General features: G+C 43.2%; 1 protein-coding gene across 2 annotated transcripts in view; it reads right to left on the minus strand.

Annotated features, from left to right (window-relative positions):
* The window catches only part of SGTA (small glutamine rich tetratricopeptide repeat co-chaperone alpha), a 32,291-nt gene that overhangs the window by 2,687 nt on the left and 9,112 nt on the right, over nucleotides 1-20,492 (minus strand). Inside the window, exons 3-10 of one of the 2 annotated variants that reach the window (XM_044269158.1) lie at nucleotides 14,468-14,571; nucleotides 12,926-13,004; nucleotides 11,472-11,571; nucleotides 6,900-7,004; nucleotides 4,795-4,933; nucleotides 4,647-4,709; nucleotides 3,587-3,624; nucleotides 1,762-1,857 (exon numbers count right to left, since the gene is read on the minus strand). In XM_044269158.1, coding sequence (XP_044125093.1) covers nucleotides 1,762-1,857; nucleotides 3,587-3,624; nucleotides 4,647-4,709; nucleotides 4,795-4,933; nucleotides 6,900-7,004; nucleotides 11,472-11,571; nucleotides 12,926-13,004; nucleotides 14,468-14,571 — 724 coding nt within the window. Of the gene's footprint in view, nucleotides 1-1,761; nucleotides 1,858-3,586; nucleotides 3,625-4,634; nucleotides 4,710-4,794; nucleotides 4,934-6,899; nucleotides 7,005-11,471; nucleotides 11,572-12,925; nucleotides 13,005-14,467; nucleotides 14,572-20,492 lie in introns of both variants that reach the window. The other variant, XM_044269147.1, reaches the window with a different exon arrangement.

The following is a 20,492-nucleotide window of genomic DNA, read 5'->3' on the forward strand; positions in this document are numbered from 1 at the left end:
CTTTGTTAAAGCGTAGAATCTGGCAGACCAGAACCTGAGAGGGAATGCTCCTAAAATCCAAGTCAGCAAAACTCAGGAATTTCCTGAAGACCCGTGCATAGATAGACATCATAACCTTCTTCCTACATCTTAAGAGGGTATTAACCAGGTCTGAGGAAAACTCCCTCTTGGTCAGCAGGAACCTTTCAAATTCCATGACATCAGATGGAGGCCCTTTATCAGAGGATGAAAAATCGGCCCTTGAGATAGAAGGTCTTTGATTTCTGGAAGGACCCATGGATCTATCGCTGACATCTTTCTTAGCCACGTGAACCAATAATCCCTTATTTTCTGCAACACCCTGGGAATCAAGGGAAATGGGGGCAAAGCATATCCCAGATTAAAACTCCAACTGTGGAGGAAAGCATCCAGACCACAGGGGGATCCTTCTGGGGATAGAGAGAAAAAAAATAAATAAATCTTACTTTCCTGTTCTGACTTGTCACAAAAAGGTCTATTGAAGGGACCCCCCTTCCCGCCAACTGTCTGTAATCTGTCTGAAAATCTTCAGGTTTAGCCTCCACTCCCCCTGGCAAATCAGATGAGGACTTAGAAAATCTGCCTAAATATTTTCTGTGCCTTTGAGGTGAATTGCCGAGATGGAGCTGCAATTCTGAAGGAGAGTCTCCCTCTCGCCTGTGCCGCTGCTGCCAAAAAGAAGAGAAAAGGGCGAAGGAGGGGACGGGCTGTGGCCACAGCGCCACCAATGAAGATAACTAACATTTATAAATACAGGAGGTGTGTGCCGGCGGCTGAATCACATAGCCGGCACCGACCGCTATGACAGGGAGCTGTGATCCGTGGCAGTTAACCCCTCATGTGATTCTGCCGCCGGCACCCGCCTCCTGTATTTGTATTAAAAGGTTACTTATCTTCATTAGTGGCGCAGTGCGCCCCCCCCCCTTCCCCCAGTACTAAAAACATTGGTTGCGCAGTGTGCCCCCCCCCTTCCCCCAGTACTAAAAACATTGGTTGCGCAGTGTGCCCCCCCCCCCCCCAATCGTCCCAGTATTATAATCGTTGGTGGCAGTGGCCACAGGATTCCCTCCCCTCTTCATTCATTCATTCATTGGTGGCAGTTACGATCGGAGCCCCAGCAGTGTAATCCTGGGGCTCCGATCGGCTACTATGGCAGCCAGGACGCTACTGAAGCCCTGGCTGCCATGGTAATATCCCTGCTGCTGCATGCACAAAGCACAGGGCAGCAGGGAGAGTGCCCAGGGCAGCAGGGTGAATAGGACAAGGGATGAAAAGATCCCAGGTTCTAGCCCCTAAGGGGGCGAATAGTTCTTAAATAAAAAGTAAAAACAAACACCAAAATATTAAGTATAAATCATCCCCTTTCCCAATTTTACATATAAAATATATAAAAACAATAAACATATTACATATTGCCACGCCCAAAAAAGGGAAAACTATTAAAATATAAAAATAATGTTTTATGTGGTGGTTAGTCACCTTGTCCCCTTAAAAAATAGGATCGGACTGTTCGATTATGGGCTGGACGTTCCGTAAAATGCACACAGCTTTTTTGGCGTTTTATTTTTTTGCGTGGTATCAAGTATAGCAATACTTTTATGGTATCAAAATCAAATCCAAATTTTGGTATCGCAACAACCCTACTGGATACCGCACATACCACTATATAAAAGAAAATGTCATTCTGGATAAACACAAGTGCAATCTAATGTAATGATGAAGAACGTAAAACCCTGCACCTACGCTTGTATAAGACTGGCCAGGTCGGTGGGAGGTGTGTTTCCTGCAGCTGCAGCTCCAGCCATAGGATTGCCAGGGCCAGAAATCATACCAGACATTCTGGGGAAAAAAGAAAAGTTATACTTAATAACGAATACACTTCATGAAGAGAATGGCAAAAGTTTACATGTCCCTGCAAAAACACAATCTAGACCTGAAACTGTACTCAGTGTAACGGAAGCGGAAATGCTAACAACTGGCAGTAGGAATTTCAAACCTTTTAACTCTTCAAATGCTTTATAATTTGTATCCATAATATATGTATTCATTAAAGGTTATGGATACCTTTGAACACTTTTTGCATGTATTTTACAAAAATAAAAAACATTTTAAAATAAAGTTTTTTATTTCTATAAATTTGGAACAGATCTTGCATGTAATACTGTACAATGCAAACCGCTCAATCCTGCTAAATCTATTAGCATAGCTTTGTCATGGCTCTACCTGCCTCCCCCCAAAAAACCATTGAGAATTCCTGGTGAGCCTGTGCTTGGATTATACTTTTAGATAGAGCTGCAGTGTAAAGTATGAAGGAGGAACAGAGCAGCAGGATTGAGCAACTGATGAAACTGCTTGTGTTTAAGACTAGTTTTACAGCTTCGATTACCGTGCAGAGAGCAGAAAAGCTGCCAAGCAGCTACTACTGAGGAAGATAAGCAGGTAATAATCTGGTATGAGTTACATTGCATTTTGCCATTTGTATCCTAGTGTACATCCTAGTTACATTACATGGGTCTGCAACTTGTCACAGCAGCTAGAATGATCCACCCCTGCTGCAGAACCAACTGCATTGAAAGGAACTAAACTGGTTTCCAGTCTCAAACATTTCTGCAACAAATATACCACTTGGGAATATACCCTTAAAGAGGGCCTTTCACTGGTCCCGACATGACAATATTAGTACCTGGCGGTGTAGGGGGTGATGAGTAGATGTCAGATGTGCTGCCCTGTTGCGCCCCCCATTCACTTTTACCGTCCTATTAGTAGCATCGATACAGTGAGGAGGAAACGGACGTGTTTCTCCGGGGGAGTCTCCTTCTCCCTGGCTGTGAGCTGGACAATCGCAGCGGAGCACGTCACAGCCAGGGTGAAGGTGAGCTTTTTTCGCCCTGGCTGCGATGCTCTCCACTGCGATTGGACAGCCAGGAGAAGGAGACGCCCCTTGAAAAACACGTCTGTTTCCTCCTCACTATATCGATGCTACTAATTAGCATATAGGACGGTAAAAGTACCTGAAAATGTTTGTATGAATGCTTGTTAGCGATTATCTGCCCAAACATCTGGCAGTGTTCATGTCCCTGATAGAACACAGTGTTAGTCTGACAATATGCAAACTAAGGAATAGGCAATCCAAGCACTGCAACTCCTCTCCTGTTCAATAGTGGTGTCCTAAACTGCGCTACATCCTGCCTGGTAACTAAGGCCCCTTCAGACGGGCAATATGAAACTTGCCCATGTTCCAGATTGTAATACAGACACATCCCCCCCACAGAAAACTCTGATTTTCCCTGAATGGACTCATGGTCTGTGCAGAAAGCTGCACATGTGAATATACCCAAAGAATTTAAGAGGTCAGTGTTCAGTGCAGGTGCTGTCCATTCAAAACTTGGACAGCACCCGGATAGAAACATTACTTGTGTGAAAGAATCCTAATTAGCATAAAAAATGCTCTTCCCTGGACATACATGTCGAACTGCGGGATAAAATTTGTTTTACACTGTGATCAAACAGATTTTAAAAAAATAAAAACACAAAAAACTATGTTTTCATAATTGAATGCGCAACTTACAACTGTTGTACTTGAGGATTATTCATGAGGTTTGATGCCTGTGAACAAAACAAACACAATGCCATAACACTGGAAAATAGGCACATTTTTATTTTGCTACCAATAAAGCAGGCATAATGCCTGGTAGGGAATAACTACGCCAATTCAAACAACGCCTTATTTATGTTGCCCCATTCTTGAGAAAATGCACTTTATCTTCATATGCAAGTTAGGTTGTTGGAGCACAGAGGGGCTATTCCAAGCCCTGGGAGTAGCAGCTCGTCGCCACTCCGCTGCTCCAGACACCTCCCCTTGACTGACAGGGCCAGGCATCTTGCCTAGCCATGTTCCTGCTCCTGCATTGTTGATCCGACTACGTACCTGTGCAGAAGATCTGCTGCTGTTTCCTATGCAGTGCACATAACTACTGACCATGCGTCGATCACTTCAGCGTACAACTCTAAGTGGTGGCTTTGGATGGAGAAGTTGAGCCTCTGTCCAAAGTAGTTGCCCCCAAAGCGGACGTAATTGAAGCATGTGCTGTAGCCATCTACACTCACTGCCTAGAAGCAGAAGTAGATCCTCTGCACATGTGCCGAAACTCAGGCCATGGGTGCAAGCACAGGAACACAGGGCCAGGTAAAATGTCTGGCCCTGTATAGGGGTACGGAGGAGTGTCTGCAGCTGTAAGGTGACAAACTGGTGCTCTGAGGGCTCGGTTGGGCCAGCTCCAATAACCTCATTTGCATACCAAATGCTTTCTCTCTAGAAAGGGGTAACCCTGTAACAAAATAAGTTATCACTTGAATCAACTCTACCAGGCAGTATTCCCAATTTAACTGACCCTGCTGACAGATTGTCTGTAAAGTCAGTAGGTTGATGAAAACTGCTTCAGTTGCAGAGGGGGAGGGGGAAACAAAAAACAAAAAACAAACCCATATTGCAAATCAACACATTTCTGTACAAAATTATAACATTTAATATGGATAAATAAAAGGCAAATAAATCTCATGTTAAAATAAAAAAACACTTGTAGTATGTGGTTTCATAGGAGTAGGATTATACATACCGGGCCACTTACCATGCTCATGAAGCCGGGGTTATTCAGCAGTCCTGCTATATCAAAGCCTCCAGGAGCGCCCATCTGCAACAGATAAATAATTGCATTTCCCAATAACGGGATAAAATACCTGCCCCCAGCTTGTAAAAGAAAAGGCACAAACACCTACTGGACTAGGAATTTCTTTCATCTTCTGTTCTGCAATTTTAAGGTTTGCTTTATAAGTGTCATTGTCTGGGTCTAACTCCAAGGCCCTCTTGTAGAAGCCCACAGCTTCGGCGTGCTTATTCAAACTTGAAAGAGCCAGCCTAGAGATATAGAAATAAAACAGAAAATTAAAGTGGAAAGAGCAAAGTGTCTGAAACTTGACAAATATAAAATACTTAAAGGGGTCCTCCAAGAGTTTGTAAAATTAGGCAGTGTAAATTGTAAAAAAAAAAAAAAAAAAGGCTACTTTCACACTTGCGTTCGGAGCGGATCCGTCTGGTGTCTGCACAGACTGATCCGCTCCTATAATGCAAACGATGGGATCCGTTCAGAACGGATCCATCTGCATTATCTGTCAGAAAAAAAAAAAATTAAGTCTGGAAGTTAGTCAGACGGATCCGTCCAGAACGGATCCATTTGAAATTGCACTAGGGGTGCACCGAAATGAAAATTCTGGTCCGAAACCGAAAATTCAGGATGCCCTTGACCGAAACCGAAACTGCCTTTTTGCCCAAATACTCTTAAAATACATTTTTTTTTAATGATATTTATAACAGTGCCATCCACAGACCCCCACCCACCCCATAACAGTGCCATCCACAGACCCCCCCCCCCCCCCATTGCCGCTCCAGTACAGACTAGTTATAAAATGTGTACAATTAATAAGGATTCTATTCACGAGGCCCCCTCTGCAGTAGAACATTCAATATAGCCACATCCTACTCACAGGGCTGTTATCTTAATGCTGGCCGGCCGGGCAGACGAGCGGCAGCGTCACGACTGACGTCACATGCCTGCGCCGCCTCCTTCATTCAGAAAGTAGGCCGGGCACATGACGTCAGTCGTGACGCTGCCGCTCGTCTGCCCGGCCGGCTAGCATTAAGATAACAGCCCTGTGAGTAGGATGTGGCTGTATTGAATGTTCTACTGCAGAGGGGGCCTCATGAATAGAATCCTTATTAATTGTACACATTTTATAACTACTGGAGCTGGGGGCCGGAGCACAGTGAACACACCGGCCCCCAACTCCTCCTCCCAGTCCCTCCCCGCTATTTTCTGCCGATATGTACCAATATCGGCCGAAATGGATTAGGCCCATTTTTGGCCGCCGGAATTTCGGTGCACCCCTAAATTGCACCATATTGTGTCAACTTCAAACGGATCCGTCCCCATTGACTTACATTGTAAGTCTGGATGGATCTGTTTGGCTCCGCACAGCCAGGCGGACACGCAAACGCTGCAAGCTGCGTTTGGGTGTCCGCCTGCTGAGCGGAACGGAGGTCATACTGTGCCAGACTGAGGCATTCTGAGCGGATCTGCATCCGCTCAGAATGCATTGGGGCCGTACGGATCCGTTCGGGGCCGCTTGTGAGAGCCTTCAAACGGAACTCACAAGCGGAACCCCCAAGCGGAACACCGAACGAAAGTGCGAAAGTAGCCTTACCTTAAAAATTTCCAGGTGTTACAGGCTGCCAATCCAGTCTCCGCTGAGCCTGCAGTGGTCATGTGCAGTTCACTGTTCCCATGAATGCTGCAGCCAGTCACTGGCTTCAGCTGGCACCTGCCATTCATGCACAGATAAACACTAAGGCCACCGATTGGCTGCAAAGACCACTGCAGCTATAGGGTGATTTTTTTAATTTATTTTTTATTTTTAACATTGCCTCGCCTAAATCTACAAAGGCTTGAAGAAACCTTTTAAAGTATTTCTCATTGTAATTATCAGTGGTTTTCATCATGCAAGCTTTCAGAATCCTGAGGCTATGAACAGGAACATTTGATGAACAAAAATCGTACTTGGTGGTGGGTGTGGGACTCAAAGCCATACTGTTAACCTGGAAGTAAAAACATGCTTTCATCTATATGCCTTAGAGGGCATGTTTTAGGGGGGGTGGGGGGGTGGAATGGGTTGGTCGCATTACAGGTCATGGCACAGGATGTAAAGTACATAGTCTTGAGCTATCTTAAGATATAACTTCTGTCCTTTGGGGTAAAGTAATACAGGAACTGTAGCATGGAAGAAAATACCAGGTGCGACCTTGGCCTAATACATGATAAATAACTTACCCCATTCTACCATAGGCTTTGCTGTAACTGGGATCTATTGTAATAGCTTCTTCACAGTCGCGAACTGCTCCAGCATAGTTTCCTATTTTACTGTAAGCTGCCGCCCTACAGACAAAAATAAAACTGGTTATTTTTACTCTTTAAAAACAGGAGTTAAGACATACTGTCATGAACTAGGGCCTCTCTGACCATTCCACCCACAATTAGAATTGCTGCCCTGCAGGCCATGTTACACATTCGGGTGCATTAAAAAAAAAAAAAAACACACACCACACTGTATTGCACATAGTATGGGCTAAAAATATTCTTGCTAATAGGTCTTCATTAAAATTTTTGCTCAGTTTGTCTTTTATAGTTGCTTTTTTTTTTTCTCTTCTGTTCCCCGTAGTTAGAAATTATCATTTAAGTTGAAATCGTATCAAATTGGCCACAATAAAACTTAAAGAGTGGTTGTAACCACTTAGGATAAGGTTATACGCACACGACCGTTGTGTCTTGCGATCCACAAAACACGGATGGCGTCCATGTGTGTTCCGCAATTTGCGGAACGGCACGGACAGCCATTAATATAACTGCCTATTCTTGTCCGCAAAACTGACAAGAATAGGAGAAGTTATATTTTTTTTGTGTTATGCAAAATAACCGTGGAGTCCCAGTTATGGGTCTTCAACACAGTGAAAGTCAAATATCCCTCAAAGGAAGGAAAACCAAACAAAGGGGTGTCCCTATTATAGAGATCATCAAATCCACCATATTAAGTGGCCCCTATGTCAAGATCCTGCTCTTTTACAAGCTTTAAGGATGTGACTGGGAAGACCTAAGCCAGTTATCCATCCACAGAAAACTGTTTCGGGGTGTTGCCCTTCAGTGTGGAGTAGGATTCTAGCTAACTGGGAGCAATGCCTTGGAGACTACTCAAACAAAACAATAGCTGATCTTAGGGAGACCAGCTACAGAAAACACTGTGGAGCCTCATTTAAGAGTCTCAACACAGCAATCCAAAGTGCAAAGCTCCCTGGGAACAGCGATATGCAAAATAACCATGGAGCCCCAGTTATGGGTCTTCAACACAGTGAAAGCCAGATATCCCTCAAAGGAAGGAAAACCGAGCAACAGTTGTGGACCACGGAACGGAGCAACAGATGCGGATAAGCACACGGAGTGCTGTCCGCATCTTTTGCTGCCCCATTGAAGTGAATGGGTCCGCATCCAAGCCGCAAGAACTGCGACTTGGATGCGGACCAAAACAACGGTCATGTGCATGTAGCCCAACAGAAATAAGAACTTCAGAGTGAGCCTTTAACTTCTCCGACTGATTTCTATTAATGGGACAGGCGGGCCTGCAATGTTTGTGTGAAGATAAGCAGCTGTAGTAGACAAACAGAGAAAAGTTTTTCACGAAAACTTATTAAGAAAATTATTTGGAGGCCATAATGGGTGCAATGAACGTCTAAGAACTGTTTGTTCGAAACGCGCCATCTGCCACGAGGTGAATGGATTTGCCCTGGTGTGTTGTGCTGTTACCTTAAGGCTAGGTCTACATAGGCCGAAGCTGTCGGCCGTTTTCCACCCGGCTGGTGGTCGGGAACATGTCTCATCTAGCCTTAGTAACAGCGAGATAAGACAACCCCTTTAAGACCAGGCTTGCATCTTGAACTGCTACACAGCCTGAAATATTCCAAGTTAAGGGCTCATGTCCACGAACATAAGGGCTCCGTGCTCATATTTCAGACCACAAAAGGCGGGTCCCCAATATACAGGCACCGGCCGTGTACACTCTGACTTGAATGGGTCAGTGATCTGCAAGATATGGCCGAAGATAGGACATGTCCTATCTTTTGCAGTGTGGAGTCAAAAATCGAAGTCTACAGAAACATTATGAAGCATTTCCACAAAAGACAAGACATGTCTGCGGATCGCAGACCAATTCACGTCAAGGGGTCCGCATCACAGAGCGCACACGGCCTGTGCATTGTGGACCACAGCATGAGCTATAAAGCAGCACTCCTCCCCTTTAGCTGGATGTGAATGCAGCTACTGAGGATGTGCTGAAAGGCTGCAGGGAGAACAGAGAATTAGATTCTCCTCACTCCTTGTATAACTGTACCGGTCCCCAGGAGGAGTATTACATGGACTTATGTTGCGTGTGATCAGTCCCCCTTCCTCACTGGTGATATCCGTTACATGCTGAAGTAAAAGCGATAATTAGCACCAGAGCGGAAGAGATTTTCAGTCAGAAGTTATTTACTGTCACAATGAACAATCATTTTCAATTAGATGGACGTAAAACAAGGCGTTGCTTTTTTTGAGGCCATATTGGGGACAACATTCAGACTTCCCACAGTTCATCAGAACCCGAGTTAACTAATTTTCTGCAGCAGAAAATTCAGGTGTTGTGTTTTCTTTCCATGTCCGTTCCGTTCTTTTGCAGACTGTATACAGAACCATTCATATCAATGGGTCTGCAAAAATAAAAATAAATGGAAGGTACTCCATGTGCAGTCTATTCCCATATGTCCTATCCGCAAAAAATATGTCCTGTTATGGAGGAGGATATGACTATCAGGGCCAGCTGTTCCATTCCACAAAATACGGAATGTACATGGACGTGGTCCGTGTTTTTTTGCGGACTGCAATATACATACGGTTGTCTGCATTAGCCATAATACAGGAGTTATAAAGCATCCAAATGACACCAGTCTGAAAGCGGCCTTAACTAATTCATTATATTACGTTCACACACACACAAAAATAAAAAATAATAATATATAAAATCCTATGTTTTTTTTCTAATTCTGGTCAGGAAATGAGAACTCCTTCCAGAAGGGAGTATACGTATTTAAGGCTTTCTGAGTCTTTCCGCTCACTTTTGTAACAAATCTTTCTGGAGGGGAACTTTTGAACTCCAGCTTGAACCCTTTTGCCAGAGAATTCAAAATCCATAAATCGTTTGATATTTTTCTCCACGCTTTAGCTATTTTTCCTGGATTTTTAAACACTCCCAGCTCTTTTCCCTACTAAATACTTTGTTCTGACGAAACAAAATTCTAGCTCTAGATGGCAACCCTTTCTTATCCCCTGCTTTCAAGGAAAAAAGATCCATATAAAATTTTTTTCCCTCACAAAGGATACTACAAAACCTAGTCTTTGAGGCCACATCTCTCGACCAATTATTGAGCCACAAAGCCCTGTGTGTGGAATTTGCGAGGGAGGAGGTACTAGCAGAGTGCCTCCCAGTACCCTCCAAGATGTCTGCCCCAAAAAACTGCCGCTTTAGGCTACATTCATACAGCAGAAAGAAAAAAAAACGCAAAAACAAAACAAAAACCCTATCCTTGGCTGCAAATGTGAAAAAGGTAGGACATGCACTATTTTTTTGGGCTGAAGGGAAACACGGACAACAGACGCGGAACACAAACGGATGAAGTATCAGCATTTATTTTATTTTTTTGCTGACCCATAGAAATGAATGGGTCCCCATCCTATCCGAAAAAAAAACAACAAAAAAAAAAAACGGAACGGAGGCCGAGAAAAACAACCGTCGTGTGCATGAGGCCTTAAACAAAAACAGTCAGTTTTTAACCTACTTTTTATTTTTCCACCGATGACTGAGAAACAGAAATTAAAAAAAACTGTCCCCTTAAATTGTAAGGGGTGGTCAGTGAAAAGTGGCAAAATAGAACATATCCTATTTTTTATGTCAGTTATTCACTGGCCATCAAAAACGGAAGGGAAATCCCTGAATTTGACTGATCAAAACTATATTTGCTTTTTACTGACCTTCGAGCCAGGCCACTTCCATTGTCCAGAAATAAGTGCAGACATATTTTTAAAGAATAAAAAGGACCTTCTTACATTCTGGGAGGGAGTAACTAAGTTACTCACTGACCTTCTGGGTTATGCAGTACCTCTGCACCCGAAGATTTGTCTTTTCTATTCTGTTTATTCACATTATGTAAGGGTATTCCTGAGGGAAGTATTATTCCTGGCAAGGAAGGCAATAGCCATAAGGTGGATGGGCGATAGATCTCCCACCCTAGCCCAGTGGAAACTACTGGTTAACTCAATAATACCTTATGAGAACATAGTTTTTAAAAATAGGGGCTGCGTGACAAAATTTCAGAAGGTATGGGGGGGGGGGGGGGGGGCAGAACAAGCTGAACAGGGTTGAGTCGGAAAAGCGGGTATCTGGAGTATGGAAGTGGTGAATTGGATCAGCTAAGACTGGTATATGATACCGGTACAGTCTCATTTATGTTTGAGTACAACTTTTTGCTTGAGGTAACGTCATAAATATGCAGATACAGCACAGGTGTTTACTGTTTTGTTTGCATTGTAATGCACATGTCATGTATACTTTTAAAGATGTCAGTGATGTATAATCTGCAGTGGATTCTGTATTGTGACTGTCATTATTATTTGCTTTGTGTGTTCAATAAAGCGAATAAAAAAAAAAAAAAACAACCAAACCTTCTTCTGCCTTTTAAACCCCCAAACAATGTCCTACACAATAATATATATATATATATACACACACACATACATACACACACACACATTGTCAGCACATACCTGTTGCAGAAGTACACAGCATTCCTTGGGTTCAGATCAATGGCTTTAGTGTAGAAAGCGATCGCACTCTCAAAGTTTTCTACCTTCATCTGCTCATTACCTATGTCACAAAAATGATAATTATGTACAGCGATTGAATAACTTTCTGTGCATTTTTGAAGGTTCTACCAGAGTGACTATGGGCCTCTTGGCTGCTTCTCCAATTACTGCTCTCCTTCCCTGGGCTATCAATTTAGCCCTACTTTACACAACTTTATCCCTGGCCTGTCTGGTGTGCTCCTTGGTTTTCATGATGATGATGTTTGATCACAGATGTTCAATAACAAACCTCTGAAGCCTTCATAGAACAGCTGTAGTTCTACAGAATACATTACACACAAGTGGACTCTATTTACTAATTAGGTGACTTATGAAAGCAATTGGTCACACTGGATTTTATTTAGGGGCATCAGAGTAGAAGGGGCTGAATACAAATGCATGCCACACTTTTCCGATTTTTATTTATTAAAAGTTTTGAAAACCATGTGTATGGCTACTTTCACACTTCATCTCCAAAAGGGATCATCAAAAACGCTTCCGTCTAGATAATACAGCTGGCTGCATCTGTTGTGAATGGATCCAGTTGTATTATCTTTAAAATAGTAATGACTGATCCAGCATTAACACTATTGTAAGTCAATCGGTGTCGGATCAGTTTTCCATTGTGTCCGAAAAAACAGATCCGGCACCATTGACTTGCATAGTGTGTCATGCCGGACCCGTTTTGCTCCGCATCCCATGCCGGACAGTGGTTTTCTGTCCGGTATGGGAACACAACCAAAGGGAAAAGCATTCTGGGGCATTCCGTTCAGTTTTGTCCACATTGACAATAAACAGGTATGCGTTTTTCTCCGGTATTGAGATTCTCTGCCAGATCGCAATACCTGAGACGTTAAACGCAGATGTGAAAGTAGCCTATCACTTTCTTTTTTTACTTCACACATACTTGCTACTTTGTGTTGGTCTAGCACATAAAATCCCAATAAAATACGTTTAACGTTTGTGGGTGTAACGTGAAAAATATGAAGAATACTTTTCAAGGTACTGTATCTATCTAGCTAAAGTGTACTCCAGCTATAGACATCTAGCATATATATGTAGCAGAAGACTGGGCCATGAATGTTTTTGTGTACAACATTTGCATACAATCAGTTTCCGTGTACAACTTGCCTACAGAGTTCAAAGAATGCAAGAACTCTATAAAGGCCGCTGTACTGCAGCCCAAGGTCTCAAAGTGAACTGCTTTATTGTTATAAATCAATGATGTGAGCTAGGTCATAATAGGCATTTATTTCTAGCTAATAAAACCACTACTGGCACACAGGCTGTATAGTAAAGGACACGATCCTGCGCGTTACACATAAGAAAGCCATTTAAAAATAAATGCATTAGCAATTATTCCTTATGTTTTTCACCTTCTGTTTTCAGCCATTCAGCTTCTGCTACATCCTCGTCTGTTGGAGGTGCAGTGTCTGATGTCGTTTGTGAAGATTCCTTAACAAAACAAATTGCAATTTAAACAAATATTACCACATTATATCAATTAATAAGCGACATTAGCCTGACTAACACAAAACAAAATATGTATCCAACTTCTCTGCTACCACCAATACTGTGCAGATGTCTGCTGTATGGCGGTGACATCAGTAAGGTTGGCAGTGACTGACTAGCTATGGCTCTATCCACATCTACATTGTAGTTTCTGTTTATAACAAAAGCCACAACACAATAGACACACCACAGTCCATAGGGTTCCGCCTAGGTGTCCATTGATATGACAGCACTGAAAGCAGCACTATTTTTCCTGCTAAAGACAGATTCGACAAGGAAGATGTTAGCAGAGACTTAGCTCTACATTTTCTTCAAAGCTTGATTCCCCCCCCCCCCCATTCATTTGCTTTCTAAATGCAAAATTAAAGGGGGTTGTCCGGGTTCAGAACTGAACCTGGACATATCCTTATTTTCACCCAGGCAGCCCCCCTGATGTTGGCATCGGAGCATCTCATGCTCCGATGTGCTCCCTTGCCCTGCGCTAAATCCTGCAGGGCATGGGCTCTTTTGTTTATTATGACACACTGCCGGGAGGAAGCTTCCACCCGGCAGTGTGTTCGGTGACATCACCGGCTCTGATGGGCGTCCTTTATTGCTGCCCTAGCAGTTTTAATGGCTAGGGCAGCGCTAAAGCCCACCCATCAGTGCCGGTGACGTCACTGGAACGCTTGAAAATGCCTTTGCCCTGCGCGATTTAGCTCAGGGCAAAGGAGATCATCAGAGCATGAACTGCTCCGATGCTCAAGTCAGGGGGGCTGCCTGGGTGAAAATGGAGGCATGTCTGGGTTTAGCTCGGAGAGGGAGATTTCATGGGCTATAGAGGAGATCTTTCATGGGCTGACGGCATCTTTTGCGGCCCCACTGAAATGTGGTTGTGTGCAAATCTGTTGCAATTTACTTCAGCGAACTTCTAATTAGGACTTGTGTATAAAACATCAGTCTCCATAAACTACCCCCAATAACTGACATGCTGTATAATGTATTGTTTCTTGTAAAGGAAGCATTTTGCTTAGGAAATAGGACTTCTGCTGGAACCACACTAGTTTTTGATGCAGTTTTTATGAGCTAAAGTCACAAATGGATTAAAAAGCAAAGTGTAGTAGAAAGGAAACCTGGAGATCTTTTTGTAGCCACTCCTGTGTTATGTTCTTAGATGTTTCATTTGCAGGTCCGTCAGGAGAGTTTAACATTGGTAATAGAATATCACTATGAATAGGCAATATGTTGTGGAATTTAGGAGACACTCTTGGAGCAAAACAGACTTTCATCTGCTTGGAAATAACAGCTTTCATGCGCAACAATATCAAAGTACACAAGCAAATTTCAAGGAGCAGTAGCTACTTGGCTCGACCACTGACCAAAGAAAGTCTCCCCTTATAGCATAGCCAGGACATGTCCACCTTTACCTGTAGTGTAGCTGCAGCAAATAACTCTGGCAGGGTTTGCGATACGGCCAAGCTTTGATCTTCCATAGACACATCAAATGCCGTTTCCAGACACTGGATTGCAACTGTAAAGTAAAAAGGTAGATCATTTTATTTTTCATTATATTTAAAACTCAGAGTCTAGCTCTCACCTGCTCTACATTCATTAACCCCTTAGGGACCCATGACGTACCGGTACGGCATGTTTCCCCGAGTCCTTAAGGACCCATGACGTACCGGTACGTCATGAGTCCTTAAGGACCCATGACGTACCGGTACGTCATGAGTTTAAATTGAGATTGTGGCGCCCCAGGGGTTAATCCGCACAGGATGCCGGCTGAAATCATTCAGCCGGCATCCTGTCACAACGCCTGGGGGGGTCATATGACCCCCCCGTATCGGCGATCGCAGCAAACCGCAGGTCAATTCAGACCTGCGGTTTGTTGCTATTTCTGCTGTTTCTGATCGCCGCGGTCCCTGACCGCGGCGATCAGAAACTTTAGTGTGGCTCAAATATATAGTGATCACCCCCCCTGCACCCCTGCATGATTTTAGCCTGGTGGGAGGTGCAGGGGGGGGTGTTGCGGGCGGTGTGGGCGGTGCGGGAGGCGGGCGGTGCGGCAGGCGGGATCGCGATCCCCCGCCCGCCTCCCGCCGAATAATCGTTGGCTTCTAGTGGGTATACCAGGGTGCCAGCACATTGCTGGCACCCTGGTATAAACGGCTGACATCTGTGAATGGATGTCAGCCGTTTAACCCTTTCCATACAGCGGTCCGTACGGACCGCTGTATGGAAAGAGTTAACAGTAAGATGCGGCTCCCTCCCTCTCCCATCGGGGGGCTGCTGTGCCTTTGCAGCCCCCCGATGGGAGAGGGAGAGAGCCCCCAGACAGCCCCCCGAAGCCCCAGTCCTTACCCTTCCCCGTCTGCGAAGTTGTGGCAGACGGGGAAGGTTCCCATGGCAACAGGACGCCTGCTCAGGCGTCCTGCTGTCCATGGTGCTGAACAGATCTGTGCTGAAAGCATAGATCTGTTCAGTGTAAGTAAAATACAGTACAGAACCCTATATAGGTTCTGTACTGTATTATGCAGACACCAGACCCACTGGATCTTCAAGAACCAAGTGGGTCTGGGTCAAAAAAAAAGTAAGAAAAAGTGCAAAAAAAGTGAAAATCAAAAAACACATTTATCACTAATTAGAAATGAAAAAAATAAAATTCCCTACACATGTTTGGTATCGCCGCGTCCGTAACGACCTGATCTATAAAACGGTCATGTTACTTTCCCCGCACGGTGAACGCCATAAAAATAAAAAAATAAAAACTATGAGAAAATTAAAATTTTGCCCACCTTACTTCCCAAAAAAGGTAATAAAAGTGATCAAAAAAGTCGCATGTACGCCAAAATAGTGCCAATCAAACCGGCATCTCATCCCGCAAAAAATGAGACCCTACCCAAGATTATCGCCCAAAAACTGAAAAAACTATGGCTCTTAGACTATGGAAACACTAAAACATAATTTTTTTTGTTTCAAAAATTGAATCATTGTGTAAAACTTACATAAATTAAAAAAAGTATACATATTAGGTATCGCCGTGTCCGTATCGACCGGCTCTATAAAAATATCACATGAGTTAACCCCTCAGGTGACCACCGTAAAAAAATAAAAATAAAAACGGTTTAAAAAAAGCAATTTTTTGTCATCTTACGTCACAAAAAGTGCAATAGCAAGCGATCAAAAAGTCATATGCACCCCAAAATAGTGCCAATAAAACAGCCATCTCATCCCGCAAAAAATGAGACCCTACATAAGATAATCGCCCAAAAACTGAAAAAACTATGGCTCTTAGACCAGGGCTCGACAAATCCCAGGCGCCAGGTCGCCATGGCGACCAGGAATTTAGTCCTGGCGCTTGGGTATTTGTCAGCCCGTTTTCAAAGGTGCCTGGGCGATGGGTGCGGAGCGCTGTTCTGTCCGGAGGCAGCACAGGAGTGGAGATGAGCGGAGAGCTGTGTGACGGTGCCTTAGGTTTCCTATACCCAGCTGCTCTTTGGACACACTCCCTGCCCATGGCTGAGCGTACGCCGCGGAAGTCCACTGTGACAGACGTGATGAGGAGAAGCGCCGCCCTGCCCCCAGCGGGCTCGGGCCACCCATGTGCTCTATAAGCGGAATGCAGAGTCTGGCCTCGCAGCACGTTAAGCAGCTCCTGTGTCTGATGGGCCGGAGGCCTGACCTGCTGTGCGGGGGCCATAGCGCTGACCTGCGCCCTCCTCGTGGCTCTCAGGTTCACCTGCAGGTAACTTACACGCCTCCAGTGCAAATTACTACTACTCTCATCCAAGTGAGGCAGGAGCCTGAGGTGTCAGCACATGTACACTGTATGCCATAGTCCTATATACTGTACATATATCATGGTCCTGTATACTGCGTATGTAACACAGTATACAGCACGTACACTGAATGTCAGTCATATACTGTACATATATCATGGTCCTGTATACTGCATATACCATACTATACAGCACATGTACACTGCATATGTAACATGGTATACAGTATTATTGGGGGGGCTCTATGGAGAAGTGGGGGGGGGGGGGCACTATGGGGGAATCTACTGGGGGCTTTATGACGCGGCTCCGCCTGGCTCCTAACTTTTTTAGCTGGCTCCTAGATTCCAAGGAAATTTGTCAAGCCCTGTCTTAGACTATGGAGAAACTAAAACTTTTTTTGTTTTAACAATGAAATCATTGTGTAAAACTTACATAAATAAAAAAAAGTATACATATTAGGTATCGCCGCGTCCGTGACAACCTGCTCTATAAAATTACCACATGATCTAACCTTTCAGATGAATGTTGTAAATAACAAAAAAAAAAAAAAACGGTGCCAAAAAAGCTATTTCTTGTTACCTTGCCGCACAAAAAGTGTAATATAGAGCAACCAAAAATCATATGTACCCTAAACTAGTACCAAGAAAACTGCCACCTTATCCCGTAGTTTCTAAAATGGGGTCACTTTTTTGGAGTTTCTACTCTAGGGGTGCATCAGGGGGGCTTCAAATGGGACATGGTGTAAAAAAACCAGTCCAGCAAAATCTGCCTTCCAAAAACCGTATGGCATTCCTTTCCTTCTGCGCCCTGCCGTGTGCCCGTACAGCAGTTTACGACCACATATGGGTTGTTTCTGTAAACTACAGAATTAGGGCCATAAATAATGAGTTTTGTTTGGCTGTTAACCCTTGCTTTGTTACTTGAAAAAATATATTAAAATGGAAAATCTGCCAAAAAAGTGAAATTTTGAAATTGTATCTCTATTTTCTATTATATCTTGTGCAACACCTAAAGGGTTAACAAAGTTTTTAAAATCAGTTTTGAATACCTTGAGGGGTGTAGTTTCTTAGATGAGGTCACTTTTAGGGAGTTTCTACTCTAGGGGTGCATCAGGGGGCTTCAAATGGGACATGGTGTCAAAAAACCAGTCCAGCAAAATCTGCCTTCCAAAAACCATACGGCGCACCTTTCACTCTATGCCCCGCTGTGTGGCCGTACAGTAGTTTACGGCCACATATGGGGTGTTTCTGTAAACGGCAGAGTCAGGGCAATAAATATACAGTCTTGTTTGGCTGTTAATCCTTGCTTTGTTAGTGGAAAAAAATGGGTTAAAATGGAAAATTAGGCAAAAAAATGAAATTCTCAAATTTCATCCCCATTTGCCAATAACTCTTGTGCAACACCTAAAGGGTTAACAAAGTTTGTAAAATCAGTTTTGAATACCTTGAGGGGTGTAGTTTATAGAATGGGGTCATTTTTGGGTGGTTTCTATTATGTAAGCCTCGCAAAGTGACTTCAGAGCTGTAGTGGTCCCTAAAAATTGGGTTTTTGTAAATTTCTGAAAAATTTCAATATTTGCTTCTAAAGTTCTAAACCTTGTAACATCCCCAAAAAATAAAATATCATTCCCAAAATAATTCCAACCTGAAGTAGACATATGGGGAATGTAAAGTCATCACAATTTTTGGGGGTATTACTATGTATTACAGAAGTAGAGAAACTGAAACTTTGAAATTTGCTAATTTTTCCAAATTTTTTGTAAATTAGGTATTTTTTTATGCAAAAAAAATAATTTTTTTGACTTCATTTTACCAGTGTCATGAAGTACAATATGTGACGAAAAAACAATCTCAGAATGGCCTGGATAAGTCAAAGTGTTTTAAAGTTATGAGCACTTAAAGGGACACTGGTAAGATTTGCAAAAAATGGCCAAGTCCTTAAGGTGAAATAGGGCTGAGTCCTTAAGGGGTTAAGGAGGGAAAAAAGTGAAGAAAAAAAAAAAAATTCCACATTTTTCCAATCTTGTAAGACACCTTGTCAAGTCTCAAAAACATAAGAGGCAGATTTACTAGATTTAGACAGGACAGTCTAAAAATGTGCCAGACTGATCACGGAGGCTGATGCTGGATAATACATCTGGAGCACCTTTAGACTACTATATCTACTTCAAGTTCATACCACCTATTAGGGAGCTTACTTTGAGGCAGAATTTTGATGCAATATTTGCGCACATTGGAACATTGTAAGCCACACCTGTCCAGAAGCCATGCTTTCTTTCCGCTAAACCATGGCATGCCGGGTGATGCAAAAAAAAAATGTCTGCAACAACGTGGTACCGCACACCCTGTGCGCCCGAATTCTGCTGCATCTAACACAGTAACTCTTCCCCACCGCACTTACTGTAAGGCCTCCTGCACATGACCTTTTTTTTTCCCATTTAATGGCCGTTTTTTGCGTTCTGCATTCATTTCAATGGGTCCGCCAAAAAAAAAAAAAAAGAAGAACACATACGGAAATGCATCAGTACGTCTTCTGTATCCGTTCCGTTTTTGCGGAACCATCTATTGAAAATTTTATGCCCTGCCCAATTATTTATATGTAATTACTGAATATGCCATACGGAAGAACGGAAACAAAAAAAAAAAAAAAAAACAAAAAAAAAAAAAAAACACGGAACGGATCCCTTAAAATACGGACTGCAAAACTCTGAAAAAGCCATACGGTCGTGTGCAGGAGGCCTAACACAAACATCTAAATGAAGGTGAACAAATAACTGCATTATATATAGATCATTTTAGTTATTATGGAATCTGGCAAAAAAAAATAAAAAATTACAAACCGGATTCCAAAAAAGTTGGGACACTAAACAAATTGTGAAAAAAAAACTGAATGCAATGATGTGGAGATGGCAAATGTCAATATTTTATTTGTAATAGAGCGTAGATGACAGACCAAACGTTTAATCCGAGTAAATGTATCATTTTAAAGGAAAAATACGTTGATTCAAATTTTCACGGTGTCAACAAATCCCTAAAAAGTTGGGACAAGTAGCAATAAGAGGCTGGAAAAAGTAAATTTGAGCATAACGAAGAGCTGGAAGACCAATTAACACTAATTAGGTCAATTGGCAACATGATTGGGTATAAAAGGAGCTTCTCAGAGTGGCAGTGTCTCTCAGAAGCCAAGATGGGTAGAGGATCACCAATTCCCACAATGTTGCGCAGAAAGATAGTGGAGCAATATCAGAAAGGTGTTACCCAGCGAAAAATTGCAAAGACTTTGCATCTATCATCATCAACTGTGCATAACATCATCCGAAGATTCTGAGAATCTGGAACAATCTCTGTGCGTAAGGGTCAAGGCCGTAAAACCATACTGGATGCCCGTGATCTCCGGGCCCTTAAACGACACTGCACCACAAACAGGAATGCTACTGTAAAGGAAATCACAGAATGGGCTCAGGAATACTTCCAGAAACCATTGTCAGTGAACACAATCCACCGTGCCATCCGCCATTGCCAGCTGAAACTCTACAGTGCAAAGAAGAAGCCATTTCTAAGCAAGATCCACAAGCTCAGGCGTTTTCACTGGGCCAGGGACCATTTAAAATGGAGTGTGGCAAAATGGAAGTCTGTTCTGTGGTCAGACGAGTCACGATTCGAAGTTCTTTTTA

The sequence above is a fragment of the Bufo gargarizans genome, chromosome 1 (genome assembly GCF_014858855.1).
Source record: "Bufo gargarizans isolate SCDJY-AF-19 chromosome 1, ASM1485885v1, whole genome shotgun sequence".
NCBI classification, from domain to species: Eukaryota; Metazoa; Chordata; class Amphibia; order Anura; family Bufonidae; genus Bufo; species Bufo gargarizans.